The sequence below is a fragment of the Meles meles genome, chromosome 8 (genome assembly GCF_922984935.1).
Source record: "Meles meles chromosome 8, mMelMel3.1 paternal haplotype, whole genome shotgun sequence".
Taxonomy (NCBI): Eukaryota; Metazoa; Chordata; class Mammalia; order Carnivora; family Mustelidae; genus Meles; species Meles meles.
In genome coordinates, this window is record NC_060073.1 from 4,286,478 (window position 1) to 4,304,848 (window position 18,371).

The 18,371-nt window shown below is 49.3% G+C and overlaps 1 protein-coding gene across 2 annotated transcripts in view; it reads left to right on the forward strand.

Moving 5' to 3' along the window:
• Window positions 1-18,371, forward strand: part of TESMIN (testis expressed metallothionein like protein) — a 38,411-nt gene that overhangs the window by 17,219 nt on the left and 2,821 nt on the right. Inside the window, exons 7-9 of one of the 2 annotated variants that reach the window (XR_006820041.1) lie at window positions 15,358-15,460; window positions 16,226-16,363; window positions 18,070-18,186. Coding sequence is in view for 1 of the 2 variants with exons in the window: in XM_046016716.1 (XP_045872672.1) it covers window positions 15,358-15,460; window positions 16,226-16,363; window positions 18,011-18,186 (417 nt within the window). In the remaining variant the exon portion in view is untranslated. Of the gene's footprint in view, window positions 1-15,357; window positions 15,461-16,225; window positions 16,364-18,010; window positions 18,187-18,371 lie in introns of both variants that reach the window. The other variant, XM_046016716.1, reaches the window with a different exon arrangement.

The window sequence follows — 18,371 nt, forward strand, 5'->3', positions numbered from 1 at the left end:
ATCACAAATCCTTCATTATTAAATAGAAATAAGGTTGTTTAGAAGTCAGTAAGTGGCGCCCAGCCCAGACCAGCGTCAGCGGCTAGTGGCCCGGGGCCGCCGCTGGGACCCGCCGGCCAGAGCAGCGAGACGCCACGCCCTCTGCCCAAGCCTGGTTCGGGTCTCCTGGGAGTCTCTTGACGGACTAACTTAGCAAAGGACCCCGCCTGCCCCTCGAGTGGTGTGACTTTCTTGGGTTTGGGTTTGCATCTCCGCCCTGGGATGGGTGCTAACCACGGCACCCTTCCGGGGTGTTCACTGGGACATTGCCCATCCTAGTTGTTACCAGTTCGTTACCAGTTGTTAAAATTCAGTAGTGAATTTTCTCAGAAAATTCCTACCCCGGGGATGCCAGCTCGCAGGAGGCTCGGTGGGGGGATGGTGGGGCTGGCTGTGCGGCAGAGCTGTGGGCGGGGTCCCCTCCGGGCCTGCCACACGGGAACGCTGTTCGTGTCATCTGCCCGGCTCTCGGCTTTGCCAGGTGTCTGCCCCGAAGGCCTGCCTAGCTTTAGAGGGACGGTTGGAGGGGCGCACATCCCCATCCTGATGGCTGGCGCTCTCCACGTGGTTTTTCCCTTGCAGAGCTCCTCCTGAAGTCACTGAGGGCTCCACGATGGGACAGGGACTTGGGGGTGCCCAAGTGGGTCCAAATCCAGAAGTCCGAGAAACTCGGTTCACTGTAAAGACACATTCATTTTTTAAAAAGCAATGCTGAAAACTAGGGTTGGCTGTGTGAAAGCATTTGAGCGGTCGCTGGCTTAGTCTGCAAGTGCGAGCCGTACGCCTCTCTGAACGCCAGGCACGCCTGAGAGCACTGACACGCGGCTCTGGGTGAGGAGGAAGGAGGACAGAGGGCAAATCCTGGACTGTGTGACCTTGCCGAGCCAGAGCGGCCCGCCCAGTTGGAGAGGAGCAATGCGGCGGAGGACAAGGAGGTAGCGTGTAGGGAGGACAGACCCAGGAGGGGAGCAGGTCCTGTCCAACGGGGCTGCCAGGCTGCAGCTGTGTTTCGGGACTGGGGAGACCCGATGACCGTGAGGCCTAGAGCGAGGTATAGACAATCACCAATAGATAATCCCCAAGGACTCAGAAGTAAGGTGGGGCTCCAAGAAGGGTCTCACTTATTGATGACCCCACAATGGAAGGCCACGGAAATAGCTACTTGCCTAGAAGCCGCTTTCCAGATGGACAGGTGCCTGATGCACTCTTTAGTCATCCCAGGTGGGCTTGGTCAGCACTGGAACAGAGGAAAAGGAGGGGCAGAGTGTGTCCCGTGCTTTCCGGAGGAGGGAGGCGCAGTCTCTGTGGGCCACGGGCTCCGCCTCCTCAAGAGAAGCGTGTGTGCCGTACGTAGAGGCCTAGCGCCCTCACGACGTACCTGGGGACCCGCACCTCTGACTGCATGCTCCGCACGGCATCATCGGGCCAGAGTTCTAGCTTCCGCGGTAGCTCTGTGCTGGGAAGCCAGGGGCCTGGAGCACTGTGGGCACTGGAAGGTTGTGAGTGCCACCAGAAAGTCACCCGTGGCATCCGATCAGCCTATCATGGTTTGTTGGCATCAGCCAACCACTGAGAAACCAACGATCTCCAGAAAGTTGTTTGCGGAAAAGCTAAGGAGTGGGTGATTTCACCCCACCCCACCCCAGCCCGAGACAGCCGCGAGGTCTCTCGGTGGCAGAGTGTGTTGGCGACAGCACAGCGTCTGTGTGCAAGTGCCACGAGCTTCGGCGGGGAGCAGGTGTCGGGGGTGGACTGTCCATCGCTTGCTCCGGGAGCATGTGCCGTGATGACCAGGAGGAGCCTTCGGGTTTCTTTACTCTTCTTCTCGCCACAACTAAGTTGTGTTCTTAAAACAATGGAATGTAGTTTTCTTAGGGTTAATTGTCCTGCTTTATTGAGAGTATCTATAGGTTAAAGGTCAAGAGGGATGACTATTAATTGACCATCGACGAAGAGAGAAACGCATTATTGTGACTCGTGCACACGGTAACACCAATGACTGTAGCCACATTGAATGGGAAGTCCTGGCGCTGCCCCCCACCCCTCGCCTCCCATTCTCTGGACTCCTCCGTGGAAGCGACTGTTGTTTTTTTTTTTAAAGATTTATTTATTTGACAGATAGAGATTACAAGTAGGCAGAGAGGCAGGCAGAGAGAGAGGAGGAAGCAGGCTCCCCGCGGAGCAGAGAGCCCGATGCGGGGCTCGATCCCAGCACCCCGGGATCATGACCTGAGCTGAAGGCAGAGGCTTTAACCCGCTGAGCCACAAGTGCCCGGAAGTGACTGTTTTAATGACGTCTGTCTTTAGGCTTTCGGGGGACCATCTACCACCTTGTCACTGCCGTAGAGAGTGTTCACTCTGACCCGTGTCCCTCCCTCCCTCTCCAGACAGGTCTGGAGCCGCCCTTGCTAGTTCCTCTCCCGGTCCCACTTAAAGCGTTAGATAATGGACTTCAGCATTTTCTGGTGGTGTCTTGAGCCAGCAGAAGCTGGGAACTATTTTGAAGTGATGAAATTAGTCTGTATAATGAAAATGGTATCGATGTAAACTTAATAAAAAAGTAGATAAGCCTACTTGTGATCTCTCTCTGTCAAATAAATAAATAAAATCTTTGGGGCGCCTGTGTGGCTCAGTGGGTTAAAAAGTAGAGAAGCGTTTGTTCTTATTTTATTGAAAACTTAGTATTTAAAAAGTTTTTAAAGATTTTTCAAGCAGTTCTCTTCTGTCTTTCCGCTGCCACAAATAGGACTTTCTTAACATTTTTTATACATTTTAAACATGGATTTGCTTCATAATTAGTTTATAAAAGCACTGATTGTGAAAACCACTTTCGTAACAGGATTTTTTTGTATCGGCCGTGACGTAGGCATGGTATGCCAGACCTCTGGACATAACTCCGCCGAGAGCGGTATGCTCTCAGGGCCGGAGGGAGGTCTCTTCCCGAGCCACAAGCGCACTCTGGGAGGGGATACCGGCTCCACGAGAGGGATGTTTTCCAGGACAGTTTTAACTAGTTCTGAAATATGTTAGCAAATCCAAGCAATGTTCTTGAAGTATCTGTTCCAATGTCGTTTTTGCTGAGGTACTGGGTGGGACTTGTCCTGAGCATTGTATTACCCCCAGTGTTTCTCCCCTAATCAAATCTAAATCAAGATTCTAATCATAGACCAGGCATCTCTAGTCTTGGTTTTTCAAATGGCCTTTTGTCTCTGATTAAACAGGTTCATTAGTTATAATTGATTAACCAGAATCCTGGGGCTAGAAGGTCAGAGCTGGGTGGTCATTTTGTCTAGTCTCTAGTTTCTTACTTCTGCTTTCGATTCCTTCTTTGATGTTTAAAAATATTAAATACTTAATTCATACCCAGTAGCGCATAATTCTAATATTTAAAGTCCTTGCTTGTCTGATTCTAGTGTTTTCTTCTCTTGATTTTTCACTCATTATGTTTGTTTGTTACCTCATGTATTTTGTGAATTTGTTAAAAATTGTAAGTTATAGTCACTGGGACTTGCTATGTGGGAATTCCGAGGCTGACCGGAGGGTGCGTTCCTGCAGAGAAACTGTTTGCTGCTGCTTGGCCTTGATGGCACTTCCAATCTGGACAACCCGAAAGTTTTCCTAAGGTATTGTTTTAGGACCCACAGCATGAACTCAGATCTCTCAAACCCAGATGGGCCCCCTCCTCGCAGCCAGTGCCCAGACGGATGCATTTGCTCGTCTAGGACGGGTTTTCCTGGTCACTTACCATCGGGTAGAGAACCTTCCACTTCTGCCTGACGTGAAGCTCTTGGAGCCGAGCCCCTGCCTGGGTGGGCCCCAGGCTTCGGGTGGACACACGGAAAGCACTTAGAGCAATGGCCGGCATAGTCTACTTGTTGTTAGAAGGGCTTGCCATCCCTGTGGGCGTCGCTCCAAGCCGACGGTCGCTGGGGTCAGTAGATGCCGAAGACGGCTGTCGGCCTTAGCTTCGATAGGGCTCACTCCTCTGACCTTCTGTTTCTCTTCTTCTTCTTGGCCTTGAAGGGGTTTCCTTAAATATTTTACAGGCTCAGATTTGCATCTGGAAAGGTTTTAAATATTTAATACCCATGTTTTAAAGAATTTGTCAGGATGGCCAATGAGTTAAGACTAAGATTAGAACACACATCATCATAGGCCTTTTCAAACACATTAAGATTCTAAAAATTGTGGGACACGGTGTGCCTGGGTCCAAGGTGTATGCGTGGACAGTGGACAGTATGTTCACCTTCTTGCTGAGTCCCAGGGTAGAATTACCCAGAAGTGTTGCCAACTTGCCAGCGCTGAAACGCTCTCTAGCTCGAGGACAGCGCCTTTAACAGAGTGATGCTGCTTCAGTGTGTTTCCCAGACAAAAGAGGGGCCACCAGGCCTCACGTGGTGGCAGTGGCAGTGGTTTCCTAGGCAACGGTGGGAGTGGACTGTGGAAAGGGACAGTGCACGTCCCTTGAACGAGAACACATAGACTGCGTACAGTGGAGCTAACAAAGCGTGGACTTCGGAGCACTCCCAGACGTCACCATCCATGCTGATCCCTCAGCCTGCTGGCAGTCAGATGTTCTGCCACCAGAGACCTAGAACCCTGAGGTCTGTGTCCACCGAGTCCGTGGAGTATGGGAGCCCGAGACCACAGAGGACGGTGCTCTGCGAGCTCTCTTGCTGCTGCCAACGTGAGCAGAGCTGTTCGGGCCTTTTCGGAGAGGAAGGCAATTTTACAGAGAGGGGCAAGTCCACATAAGTGGTAAGAAAGGAAGTGGGAGTTCGCTCAGGGACCAAGGTGTATGTCCTGCCCCAACACAGGGGTTTTCAACCCAGACAGCGCTCTGCCCCCGGGGAAAGGGCACAGACGGCTGGAATTGTCATGAAGATCTGATGTCTGCTGGGCACCCGGCACACACGGCTGACAGGGAGCGTGACTTTTGGTGGACAGAAGTTTTAAATTTAATGCAGTCAGAATGGTCACTTGTCTTTACTATTACTGCCTTCTTGTTCAGGAAATCCAGCCTTATCCCAAGTCCAAACGGTCGTGCTGTTCGAGTTTGTTCTGAAGTCTTAGAGTTTGCTTCTCTCCTTTGCGGCCTCAGTGCACCTGGGATCGATTTCTATGAATGGCGTTAGGTAGGGATCCAATTTCATTTTCTCCCCCGTATGCACAACTAATTGTCCGGCACCGCTTATCGCAGGACAGCGGTATTGTCCCAGCGATGTGCAGCGCGCTTCCTGTCGACTGTCCGGGTTTGATGTCTGTGCGTGGGTCTGGTTCTGGGTTCTTGATGCCACGATGGATCCCACTTCTCAGTGCTTCGTCTGTGGACGTCCCTCACCATCGTATTTAACAACCTGACTGTGAATGGGGCCATGACTTCTTTCCGCATCTCCGTCCTCCTTTCCTGGTCGTGTTAGTGAGAGCCCCTCCCGTAGCCTCTGGCGTGCTGGGCACTCACTAGTCTGCTCCTGGTTTTCCTAGTAATACTTCTAACCCTCCCTTGCCCTGCCCGAAGTGAGATATTTGCAGTAGGTTTTTGAGAGACCCTCTGTGCTTAATGCTGTCAGAGGCTGTTGGACGGAGACTGTGACCTACAGTCATCTCCTTAGTGTGTCAGTCCCTACAGCTGCTCTGCCGTTCCCCCCGCCCCCGAGGGGACGGATGCTTCCCCAGCTCCTGCCCTTGTCTTCGTTTCAGCCACTGAGGACGAGAAAAGAGGATGCAGGCCCCCTTCTCCCCTTCCAGGGCGTAATCAGAAATTGCCCAAATCACTTCCACTCACACTGCCCAGGCCAGAACCTCATCCTGTGCTCAGACCAGGCTGGGTGGGAGACTGGGAAATGTCTCCCGAGCGGAGCCTCCCACGTGCTCAGCTGAAATTGCTGCGGCCGGAATCCGGGGAGAGTGGCTCCTGCTGAAGGGCTGCTTCTCCGCCGCGCAGCTGGGTCCCGCTAAGGAGGCTTCCTTCCACGTCCTCTGCTCCTAAACAGGCATTCTGCTTTATTCTTATAAATGAGTGGTGAATTTTATCAGTCCTTTTCCTGCATTTATGGAAATGATCACTTTTTTTCTTTTAATCCTATAATATGTTCTATTACAATAAATTTTCTAATGTGAGTCCACCCTGTAGGCTAGGGATCGAGCCCAGATTGATCTTGATGTGCAGATTTTCCTTGTTGTAAACACTGCAAGATCTGGTTCTGGTTTTCTAATATTCCGCCTTGGACTTGGCATCTTTTCTGGAGTAGGCTAGAGCTACGATTTCCCTTTCCCACGTGTCTGCAATGTGTTTGTGGTATTGAAACCAGCGTTTTGTGTTGCCGAGTCCAGTGTGCTGTCAGGCTTCCCTCCTCCCACCCCAGCCTCTTCTGCAGCGCTTCCGAGAAAGTCTGGGTCGGGCAGCCCGTGTTTGTTCTTTGAAGGGTGATCGCCCACTGCCCGTAAAACCATCGGGGCCGGGTGTCTTTGTGGGCTGGAGAAGAAGGGGATGGGCTACCCAGTCACTTTCTCTCTTCGCTATTGCTTTTTCTAAGTTTTTATTTATTCTGGAGTCCATGTTGGTATATTTTTTTAAGATTTTCCTTATTTATTTGAGAGAGAGAGAGAGCACAAGCAGGGTTAGGAGCAGAGGGAGAAGCAGACTCAAGCAGGCTGAGAGGCAAAGGGAGAGGGAGAAACAAACTGCTGAGCAGGGAGCCCAACGCGGGGCTCAATCCTGGGACCCTGAGATCATGATGTGAGGTGAAGGCACACACTTAACTGGCTAAGCCACCCAGGTGCCCCCCATGTTGATATTTTGCATTTCTCTTGAAAATTGTTGAATTCTCTTAAGTTTTTAAATCTACTTGTATATTCCTGTTTATATATTCTTATGTTGCTTTAAAAACTTGCATCCGTGGTACATTTTCTGAGCTTCTGTTGTCTTTGCTTGTCTCTTTTCTCTTTCTTGATCTTTCCCATGGGAAGTCTGTCTATTTTGTCAGTCTTTTCAGGGCATCAGCTTTTGGTTTCCTGGATTTCTTGCTGAAGGTTTCTGGTTCCTATTTCAGAGGTATATTAAGGTTTGTCCTTTACTGTTTCCCCAGCACACCTGTTTCATTTCACTCTCTTGTCTTGCTCGCTTTTGTGCTAATGTTTATTTATTCTCTATCTTTTTTATTTTTTAGGAAATGCCTGTAAAGCTTTAGATTAGCCCCCTGCACTGCTTTAATGCACCTACAGGAGTCGGTATGAGACGCTTTTGCTGCCACTCACTTGAAATCTTTTTAAATTGCATCGTAATGTTCTCGTTGCCCATGGGTTGCTCAGGTCACACTTCCCAGTATCGGCTATGTATGTAGATATATGTTTGAAATGACATTTTCACTGTTAATTTTTTACTTTGACTACACCGTGATTAGACAGTATGGTCAATAGGATATTGATGCTTCGAAATTAATGAAGACTTCTTTTTTATGACTTAATGTTCAATTGATTTTTAAGATATATTAACTTAAACATGTATATTCTCTATGTGTTGGATGTATTTACTGTGCATTAGGTCAGATTTTGTTTCTTAAATCTTGTAAATGCTCTTTAGATGTTGTGTGATTTATCTGTTTTTGATAAATGTGTGTTCAGACCTCTCACTCGTTGGGATTTGCCTGTGGCTCCCTATACTTCCGTTTTGGTTCACATGTATCGGGTTGGTGATGCAGGGCACGCAAACCCACGCTCGTTGTGTCTTGGTGGTGAATGCTTCCATCAGCCGTGACATAACTTGTGTCTCCTGTTGCTTTTGGCCTCGAGTTCTTCCCTTGCTGATACTCACGTTGCCGCCGCGTTTTCTCGGGTTGGAGTTAGTGGGCGCGCTCCCTCTCGCCCCTTTCTGCACACACACTCTGTGTGGTGCTTTTAGTTCCAGTGTGTCCTCTGTAAGCTGACTATGGGTGGATTTTTAAAAAGCAAATCTAATAATCCAAGTCTTTTAATAGGCTTCTTTCCTCCATTTGCATTCCTTTTGTCATTATTGATATATGTGGACTTGTTTGTACCACCTTATCTTTTTGAGGTTTTAAAATTTATTTTAAAATAAATTTTTTATTATATTAAATTCATTATATATAGTTACATATAATATATTAAATATTATATATATCATACATATTACTTATTTTATTAAATTTATTTTAAGTTCTTTTTTTTTTTTTTTTCAGTCTGATGGTGGCATTCCATACACACTTTGTACATCCCGTGTTTGTTTGTTTTTTTGTTTGGTAACAGTACGTAACAAAAAATTCACCATGGTAACCGGTTTTAAGTGTACGATTCAGTGGCACTAATCGCATCCACCGGGCTGCGCAGCCATCACCACCACCCATTTCCGGGACTTCTTCATCATCCCAGTTAGAAACTCTGTCCCCAGGAAGTAGCTATTGTCCCCTCTCTCCAATCCCTGGCAACCTCTGTCCCACTTTCTGTCTCGGAATTTGCCTACTCTAGGGACCAGATATAAGAAAAACCATACAACATGTGTCCTTTCCTGTCTGGCATCTTTCACCCAGCATCCGTGGTTTCTCTGTGCTGTAGCAAAATGTGTCAAAATTTCATTCCTTTTCAAGGCTGAAGATACGCCACTGTACACACAGGCCACATTTTGTTTAGCCCTTCGTGCGGTGGCTTCCTGTGGTAGTGGACATATGGGTTGCTTCCACCTTTGGGCTCCTATGAATAATGCTGCTATGAGCACTGGTGGGCAAGCTCTCTTCGAGTCCCTGCTTTCAATCCTTCTGGGTAGAGATGCCCGGAAATGGAATCCCTGGATCATAGAGTAAGTCTGTGTTTTAACTTTTAGAGGAACTGCCATTCTGTTTTCCACAGCAGCTATACCGTTTTACATTCTCACCAGGAATGCACAATACCATCTTATTTTGTGTTTTCTTTTTTTTTTTTAATTTTTAAAAGATTTTATTTATTTATTTGACAGAGAAAGAGATCACAAGTAGAAGGAGAGGCAGGTGGGGGTGGGAAGCAGCCTCCCTGCTGAGCAGAGAGCCCAAAGCAGGGCTCGATCCCAGGACCCTGAGGCCATGACCTGAGCCAAAGGCAGACGCTTAACCCACTGAGCCACCCAGGAACTGCTATTTTGTGTTTTCTGTTTCTAGTTTTTTCTTTGCTTCTTTTTGCCTAATACATGTTTTAACAATGACGGCAACGTAGAGGAAGTTGAAAGTGAGTGAGTTAGGAGGCGATCACAAGACTATAGAGGAGGCGAGAAAGACCTGAACTGAGGCGGGGACGGTAGAACAAAACGGAGACTTAAGAGATATTTCAGATATACATTTACTCATTCATTCCACAAATATTTTTTAATTTCTGTGATTTTAGGAATGAGAAAGACTGAGATGAACAGGATAGTCAAGGTCTCTGCCTTCTTGCCACTCACAGTCTAAGTAGGAGATGGACATGAGTAAAATAATGGTACAGCTAAAGGTCAGAGTGGGGATGTGGAAAATGTGGCAAAGGAGTGATAGTGGGTGTGGGGGAGGGGCGGGTAGATGACCAAGTGGGAAAGCCAGGGAAGACTTCCCTACGGAGGGGTGTTTGGATGCGGAGAGTTAATCAGGTGGAGGTAGATTGAAAGTGGGTGGCTAACGATGTTCTAGACAGAGGAAAGAGCCCACGAAAAGGCCCTGTGGCAAAAGAGAGAAGGTACGGGCTTCTAGGAATAGAAAGGAGGCCAGTGTCACTGCTGTAATATTATTTACGTTCCAAAATATATAAAATAATCTAAATGTTCAGTGTGAAGAGAATTATTAACTGAATTATGCTGCTTCTGTAAAAGGGGATGCTGTGCAGTCACTGAAACAGTGTCTAAATGTATGTACATGGGAAACGCTCATAATAGCGATAGGTAATAAAAACCAGTTGTTAGATTGATTACTGATACTGATAAGTAATAAAAACACGTTGAAACAATGCTTAGAATATGATCTTGTTTTTGTTCGTATGTAATATAGAATCAAACAACATTTGTTTATTTCAGTATGTATAGTTTTAGAGAAAAAATCTGAAGCATGTTCACCAAATGATCATTTCTAGGGAGTGGAATTCTGAGTGATTGTAATTTTTTTTTCTTTTTGCTAATTTATATCTAAAACTTTTATTCAACAAATGTGATTTACTTGTATAAAGCTAAAATTGAAAAAAAAAAAAAAAAAGACATTTCTGAGTCAGAATTGGTCAACTTGATAACTCCTCAGGTATGGGGAAGAGAGAACAGTGGTAACGGTCAGAAGGGACTTGGGATTCTCTTAGTGGTGGACGGCACCATGGACGCAGAGAGGGAGCATGGCTTGAGCAGAGCGGAGTGGGAGAAGATCCCAAGTTAAGGCCAGACACACTGAGTTGGAGGTAGAAATGTCTGACAGGAAGCTGGGAATGTGGTTCTGGAACAGAAGAGAGTCACAGCTACTGAGACAAACGTGCAGTGAAGAGGTCCTTGCATCTCCAGCAAGGAGGTCGTTGGTTACCTCTGAGAGCCAGTAGGGCAGAAAAGAAGGTCGGGTTGCAGTAGGACAAAGGGTGATGGGTGACGAGGAAGGATAAGCAGCCAACATAGATCATATTTCCCAGTGTTGGTGGAAGAAGAAAACGAGCATTTTAGGGTAGAAGACAGACTAGGTTTGGCAATCGAGATTTTAAAATTTTCAACATAAAATTTAAAAAAGCAGAGGGGCAAGTGTGAATCAATCAAACCAACCACCAGAGTATGTAGAACAAGAGAAGAAATGTGCCTGGACTGGACCTTGGTAAATAAGTATAGTTTGGGTATAAAATTCTAGATTGTTGGTTTTCCTCTCAGAGCTTTGAAGATACTGTTTTTACTATTTCCCTTTCTTTCTTTCTCTCTTTCTCTTTTTCTTTCTTTCTTCCTTTTTTCCTTCCTTCCTTTCTCTTTCTTTCTTTCTTTTTTTTTTAAGATCTTATTTATTTATTTGTCAGAGAGAGAGGGAGAGAAAGAGCACACGCAGGAGGAGAGGCAGGCAGAGTTAGAAGCAGGCTCCCCACTGAGCAAGGAGTCCAATGCAAGGCTTGATCCTGGGACTCTGGGATCATGACACAAGCCGAAGGCAGACACTTAAGAACTGAGCAACCCAGGCATCCCTCCCATTATTTCTAGCAAGAGGTAAGCTGTCAGTCTAGATAAGCTGTCTTTCCTCTCTGGGGCTTTTAAGATTTTCCTTCTGTCTTTTTTCCTTGTATTTATCTTTTGGGGGACTCATTTTGTTTCTGAAGTCAGAAGGTCCACAACTTTCAACACTCACAGGTATCTTCATTCCATAGCCTCTTCCCTTTTCTCTCTTCTGTCCGGTAATGCCAATCTGCCATGTGCTACCCCTCTAACTGTGTGCTGCTCCTCTTAACCTCTCTTCTGTGTTTTTAATCGCTTCATCTTTTTGTGATGTGCCTTGATCTGATTTCTTTGTCTTTCAGTTTATCCTTTCTCACTTTTAATTTAGTTATTCTTATCCAGATAATATATGCAAAGAGTTTTTTTATTTTTATCTTTTTTAAAGAATTTTTTAAGATTTTTATTTATTTATTTGACAGACAGAGATCACAAGTAGGCAGAGAGGCAGGCATAGAGAGAGGAGGAAGCAGGCTCCCTGCGGAGCAGAGAGCCCGATGTGGGCCTCGATCCCAGGACCTTGGGATCGTGACCTGAGCTGAAGGCAGAGGCTTTAACCCACTGAGCCACCCAGGCACCCCTAAAGAATTTATTTTTAAATAATCTCTACGCCCAACGTGGGGCTCAGATTTCAATCCCAAGGTCAAGAGTCACATGCATCACCAACTGAGCCAGCCACACACTTCCTCACACAGTTTTAAAAGCCAAGGAATTATATAAGACTTGTCACAAATGGTAGCTCCCTGACAACTGTCCCTTATTTTCTGATCTCCAGGAATTTTCAAATCTTTTTTTTTTTAAAGATTTTAATTTATTTATTTGTCAGAGAGAGAGAGAGAGAGAGAGCACAGGCAGGCAGAGTGGCAGGCAGAGGCAGAGGCAGAGGGAGAAGCAGGCTCCCTGCCGAGCAAGGAGATCGATGGGGGACTTGATCCCAGGACGCTGGGATCATGACCTGAGCTGAAGGCAGCTGCTTAACCAATTGAGCCACCCAGGCGTCCCAGGAATTTTCAACTCTTTAAACAGAATCTTTTAATATTTGTCTCCACATATGTAAATAACATGCCTGCTTTGCTAGCTTCTTGGCTTTCCAGTCGGGGCATCTTCCCTTGTTTTCGTACCATGGGAGATGTGGGCTTTGCTGTCCCTTCCCCACACATCTCCCACCCCAGACATCAGACACATGTGGTTAGATCAGTAGTAAGAGTTTCTGTTTCACAACTAGGAAAACGCTCCTCGCTGCTGGACCGTGATTAATTTCCTTTCCTGCACTTTTTCTTCGTTTCCCTGGAGGTCGTAGTTGATACTGGGCTTCCTATGTGCACGACACTGATTTAATCCCAAACTGCCCTCTGGACAGCTGTCTTCCCATCACGCTCAGACCTGCTACATACTCGGTTGTATTGACGGAGGAAGCCTTTCTCAGAGCCGCATGCCTGTCCCCGTCTAGACCGTGTCGCACCAGCCCCGGCCATGGACTCTCCCTCTGCCACCACACCAACAGCTTCCTTTGCTTCCGTCCCAAGTTTGATTGCCTGGTGCCTGGTCCCATCTGCTTTGGATCGCATAGTTGGATTTCCAGTTTCAGTTCAGCTTCGAACGCTGGATCTTTCTTCAGAAACCTGAAGATGTTGCTGCATTTCCTTCTAGTTTCCAGTGCTGCTATTGAAAATTGGACACAACTCTTGTTCTTGCTCCTCGTGTGAGGCCGGTTTTATTCTGTCTGGAACCTCACAGGATCCTCTCTTGGTTCCCCGTGCTCTGAAACTGGATGGTGAAGTCTTGCTTTGGGACTCTCTCACCGCTTGGCAGTCCTTTTTCTCCGCAAACTCATGCCCTTTAATTCTGAGAAATGTTCTTAAATCATCTTCTGCCCTTCCTTCTCAAAATTCTATCTTTCTGGACCTCCTTCTCTTCTCCGCGTTTTCCCATCCTCTGTTAAGATAATCCTATCTGTGATTACTTTTTTATTTTCCAGAACATCATTTTTATACTCTGTTTTGTAAAGTGTCATTTTCTTGTTTCTTAATCTGTCCAGCAGTTTCCTTTCTCTGGACAGCCTGTTTCCTTAGGCCTCTGTCTTTCATGTCAGGTTTCCCGAAATGACTGCGGATCTCTGGCTGCCCCTCCGCTCACATTTAAGAATGAGACTTAAGCTTCCTACGGACTCTTGGTGGTAAGACTAAGCCATCTGTTGGGAAAACTCACCGTGGGACTCTCTGTATTCGCTCTTGGGCTGGTCGGCATCCCCAGAGAAGGCTTTTGCAGTGTGGTCTTAGGATTCCAGGGGCCAAGTAGAAGAAAGCTGTGGGTCCCAACAGTCACCTTTCCTCCTTTGGCTCATTGTGATAGCCCTGCCCTCAATCATTTTGCCCCAAAGAGTCATTTCAGTCTCTTGTCACAGCGGTTGGTGGAGAGGAGGAGGGTGCTGGAAAGGGGAGGACCTGGGGGCTTACTCCTTCCTCGTTAGAATTTCAACCAATTCTCTTCTCATCCCACCCTCCGCCACCCCTCTCCAGAGCAGCCTGGAACCACCGAGTCCAGAGTCTTCCAAGCTGCTTCCTTGCTCTCTCCCGCTGGCCCAGGGTTCAGGGTCCTTCAATCTGCTTCCATAACTCTCCCCTCTGCTTTCCAGCCTCCGAACCTCTGTCGTCTTTTCCCGCTTCTGCCCATCCCACTGTCCATCCCAGTGCTCCGGAAGCCCTATGGGGTGGTCTCCTATTTCCCCCTGTGCCTGGGAGGGGCATTTATCCCCCACTGCTTCTACAAAGGGGATTTGCGGGGAAGTTGCCTTTCAAGGATCCTTGCTTTATATGGTGCAACTCCCACCTTCGGTAGCCCAGACTTTGTCTTCTGGCTCCCGCAGGAGCAGGCTCTGGGTCACCGGGACTGGCGGACGCCCCAGGATGACACTTGGCAGCTACAGAACTCTCCCCTTTGGATTCACAGTTTCTTCTTTATTTCCTCTCTGATAATCTCCTTTGCTTTCCTCTTGGCTTGACGTGTATTTTACTATATTATTTAAAAGAATTCAGACAATAAATGTTAGAAGAAAAATGTTTAGGAATTCTGTAACAGTGAGGTGTCTACAAACATCCGGTCTACTGTGTTGCCATCCATGGGCCCTCCTGGCGTCACACGACACTTGTATAGGACACACATCCGTGTGATGTCCCGAGCTCCCCTGCGCGACCCCTTGAGACGGGCAGGTTAGAGGCCACGACTTCCCTGTCACAGCTGGGGACGCTGACACATCACCTCTGTCAGGTACCATGGGGGCCTGGTTTGAAGCTCTCTTTGGTGACTCATGCGGTCACGAGAGAGTGGCGTGGGTCTTGTCCAGTCACAAGCGGGAGTGCGGAGTGGCCGATGAGCTCCCGAAACCTCCCTGGGATGCAGGTTATAGGGAAGGTACTGGGAGTCCTTGTCTCAACGTTGAAGTTTCACGTGAGTGGAGGAAAGTGTCTTATCCTCGCCCGTGCTGAACCCACGTAAGCCACAGGCCTGCGCGCGCCCCTCCTGGACAGTCCGAGGGCAGGCGTCGTAGCCATAAACTCTGCTAGGGCTTCCGGGAAAACCCATTCTGCGCCTTCAAGACCTCCGGAATCCCAGGGCACAGTGGAGCCGTCCGGGGAGAGATTGGGCTAAAAGCTGCTCTGTAGACTCCGAATTCACAAACAACGCTTTCACGATAAGAGAGTCCGATAGCAGTGGCCCCGCACGCGGGTTTCTTCCCCTGTTCGTCTCCTCCGCGCGCCGACAGGGAGTGGAAGGAAGATTGAACCCAAGCCAGGTTCGGCCTCCAGGCCCCATTTGTTTCCACTCACGGTCACGGTCTGGCCAAAAAGAGGGCTTGGCTTGGCGCATGTGGGCGGCCGGAGCCAGCGGGGGCGCTCCGGGGAGAGTGTCCATGGGCACGAGGCGCAGGGGACGGTGGACTGCCGCGGCCGGGCCTCGAACTGGTTTCTTGTTCTCCCCATCAGTCCCAGGACAGCATCCTCCCAGGTGCTCTAGTTTTCACACAAAAGGAGTCAGAGTCTCTAAATAAGAGTTGCGGTGGCCTCCAGCACGCCGGCCGGCTGTGTCCCCACGCGCTGCTGTCCCCGCACGCCGCGCCTCTGACGCTCTGTGCTGTCGCTTCCCAGGTACTGTGACTGCTTCGCCGGCGGGGACTTCTGCAACAACTGCAACTGCAACAACTGTTGCAACAACCTACGTCACGAAATCCAGCGGTTCAAGGCCATTAAGGTAATACTTTTTCCGCCAAATACATGCATTCTTAAAGTGTCTAAAAGTGCTTGAGATACGGGGTGCCCGGGCGCTCGGATGGTTAACTCCGACTCTTGGTTTCGGCTCAGGTCACGATCTCAGGGTCGTGAGATTGAGCTCTGCGTCAGGCTCTGCGCTTAGTGGGGAGTCTGCTGGAGGTTCTCCCTTTCCCTCTGCCCTCCCGCCCCTGCTCATGCTTTCTCTCTCTCTCTCTGCTTTTCCTCTGTTTTTTTAATTAGCAAATAATGTAGTACTAGTTCCAGAGGTGGAGGTCAGGGATTCGCCAGTTGCACGTAGTACCCGGCGCTCATCACATCTCCTGCCCTCCCTCGTGCCCGTCACCCAGCGACCCCAGCCCCCACCCGCCTCCCCTCCAGCGGCGCTCAGTCTCTCTTCTAGGGCTCAGAGTCTCTTATGGCTTCTCTCCTCCTCTGATTTTATTTTCCCCTCTCTTCCCCTACGCTCCTCTGTTCTGTTTCTTAAATTCCACATAGGAGTGAGATCATATGATCTTTGTCTTTGACTTATTTCGCTCAACATAACACCCTCTAGTTCCATCCAAATGGTTGCAAATGGTGAGATGTCATCCTTTTTGATGGCTGCATAATAGTCCTTTGTGTCCTGTGACTCGTCCTAAAGCAACAGATGGATTAACGTGGCAGACAACCGAGACACCTGTCACTGAACATGATTTTTACATGGTAAAGTACACTTTGATGGAGTTTTGTGTTTTCTGTCTTACAGGCCTGTCTTGATAGGAATCCAGAAGCTTTCCAACCAAAAATCGGGAAAGGGAGGCTGGGAGACGTGAAGCCTCGGCACAACAAGGGCTGTAACTGCCGGCGCTCCGGCTGCCTCAAGAACTACTGCGAGTGCTACGAGGTGAGCCGCCCCGGCCCGGGCGCAGGGGGAGCCGCCGATGACCCCGGGGCCCCTTCGGGAGCCCGTCGCCCACCTTGAGCCCATGGTGGGTGCCCAGCAGAGGCTCCTGCTGCGTGGCCTGGCCCATTCCGTGGCAGCAGGTCAGGGGCTCCCGGAGGTGGGCCTTGCCTCCTCCGTGTGGAGTCTCGTCCCCAGGTTGGCGCTCTGAGACCACAGTGGACCGCGGGGCCGCCAGGCTGAGCACACAGCGGGGCAGAGCGGTTCCCGGGCCGGAGTTTCTTGGGGACTCACTGGTCGTGGAGGGGCTCGCTCTCTCCCTTCAGCTTCCCCCTCCGTTCCTGGTGTTGGAGGAAAGGGAGGGACAGAGGAAGGAGCCCACAGGTCCCAGCAGTGAAGGAGCCGGGAGGGCCCTTCCTTAAAAGTCTCTCCCTTGGTGTGCTTGCGGTCTTTGGGGGGATCTGTGAATTTTATTTGGACAAGGTTGTCCCAGACGGTCAGGCTTGAGAAGAGCCCTCGTGATTCCGGGCACACGTGCTGGAAGCTCCGAGTGAGCAGGCTCAGCCGCCCCCCTTATGCGGTCATAAGTCATGCCGAGATACAGGATTCAAGCTGTGCCACACACACACACACACACCCCCCCCCCCCCGCCAACCACGGAACAGGTTTCGGATGGTCTTACCTCGTCTCTGCCTGATCCTCACCCACTTTCTGGAGGCTGAGCCTCTGCCAAGCAGCAGCCCACGTGAGGGGCGGGTGTCCTGTGCTCTCGAGAGTAGACTGGACATCCTCAAGGGCCTCTTTGCTCAAAACATCCAGGGGGGCAGAGTAAAACACAAGAGATATCCTTTCATGTGCGTCTCTGAGGGACCTCCCAGCAGCTGAGACAAAGAGGGAGGCCAGCCTGAGCCAGGGAGAGGCCCCGGCTTGCCAGGCACATGCCTGTGCCAAGAAGCCGAGTTCCCCCCACAAGCAAGTGGCCAGGACCTCCCTTAGGACAGCCACGCAAGGCTGGCCCTCGGTGGGTCTCGGGTCCAGGGCACCGCAAGAAGGCAAATACTGCGTTCAAGCCGGTCCAGTGCAGGTGTGTGGACTCTGGACCCCGCTAGGTGTGCAGTGGCACGAAGTCTGAAAGACAAGGCGCGTACCTTCGTTAGAAATTCTGAGCATCCTCGGATGAGCTGAGTCGCCATCGCTGGGCACAGAGCAGCAGAACAAACAGAGTAACGAAAAGTTTGAAATATTGAGAGCATCACCAAAATGAGACACAGAGACACGAAGTGAGCAAAGACCATTGGAAAACCTGTGCCGACAGCCTTGTTGGACGCAGGGGGGCCACAAACCCACTACGTGTGAAAACACAGTATCTGCGAAGCGCAGTAAAGGGGGGTGAGCTGAGAGCTGCGGGCTGGGATCCCAGGACCCATGTTCCAGGCCAGGCAGCGCTCCGACCCCCTCTCTCTGCTCGGGACTCATGCCCACACTCACACCCCCTCCCCTTGTCTGTATGAAAACTGCAGATTAAACACACACACACACACACACACACACACACACACACACAGCGTTATTTAAGGTCCAAATAGAATGTGTTGTTTTTTAGTGAATTATAGGGCAGTCTAATTTTACCGAAGCATTTTATGTTACCAGGCCAAAATTATGTGTTCTTCTATTTGCAAATGCATTGGTTGCAAAAATTACGAAGAAAGCCCAGAACGGAAAACCCTAATGAACATGCCCAACTCTATGGAAATTGGAGGGTTTGAAGGCAGCCATCAGTTGTCACCAACTAAATTCTCAGGACCACCAAAATTCAGACAAGAGAGGTAGGTACTGTGAACCCACCCTCCGAAGAGGGGGAACAGAGGTGAATTTGAGAAAGTCGGTCTATATACTGGAAAGAGCATGTGTGTGTGTGTGTGTGTGTGTGTCTGTCTGTCTGTCTGTCTGTCTGTGACGGGGGAGGGGTGGGGACGAGGTGACAGCTCCCCTGCTGGACCCGCCTAAGATC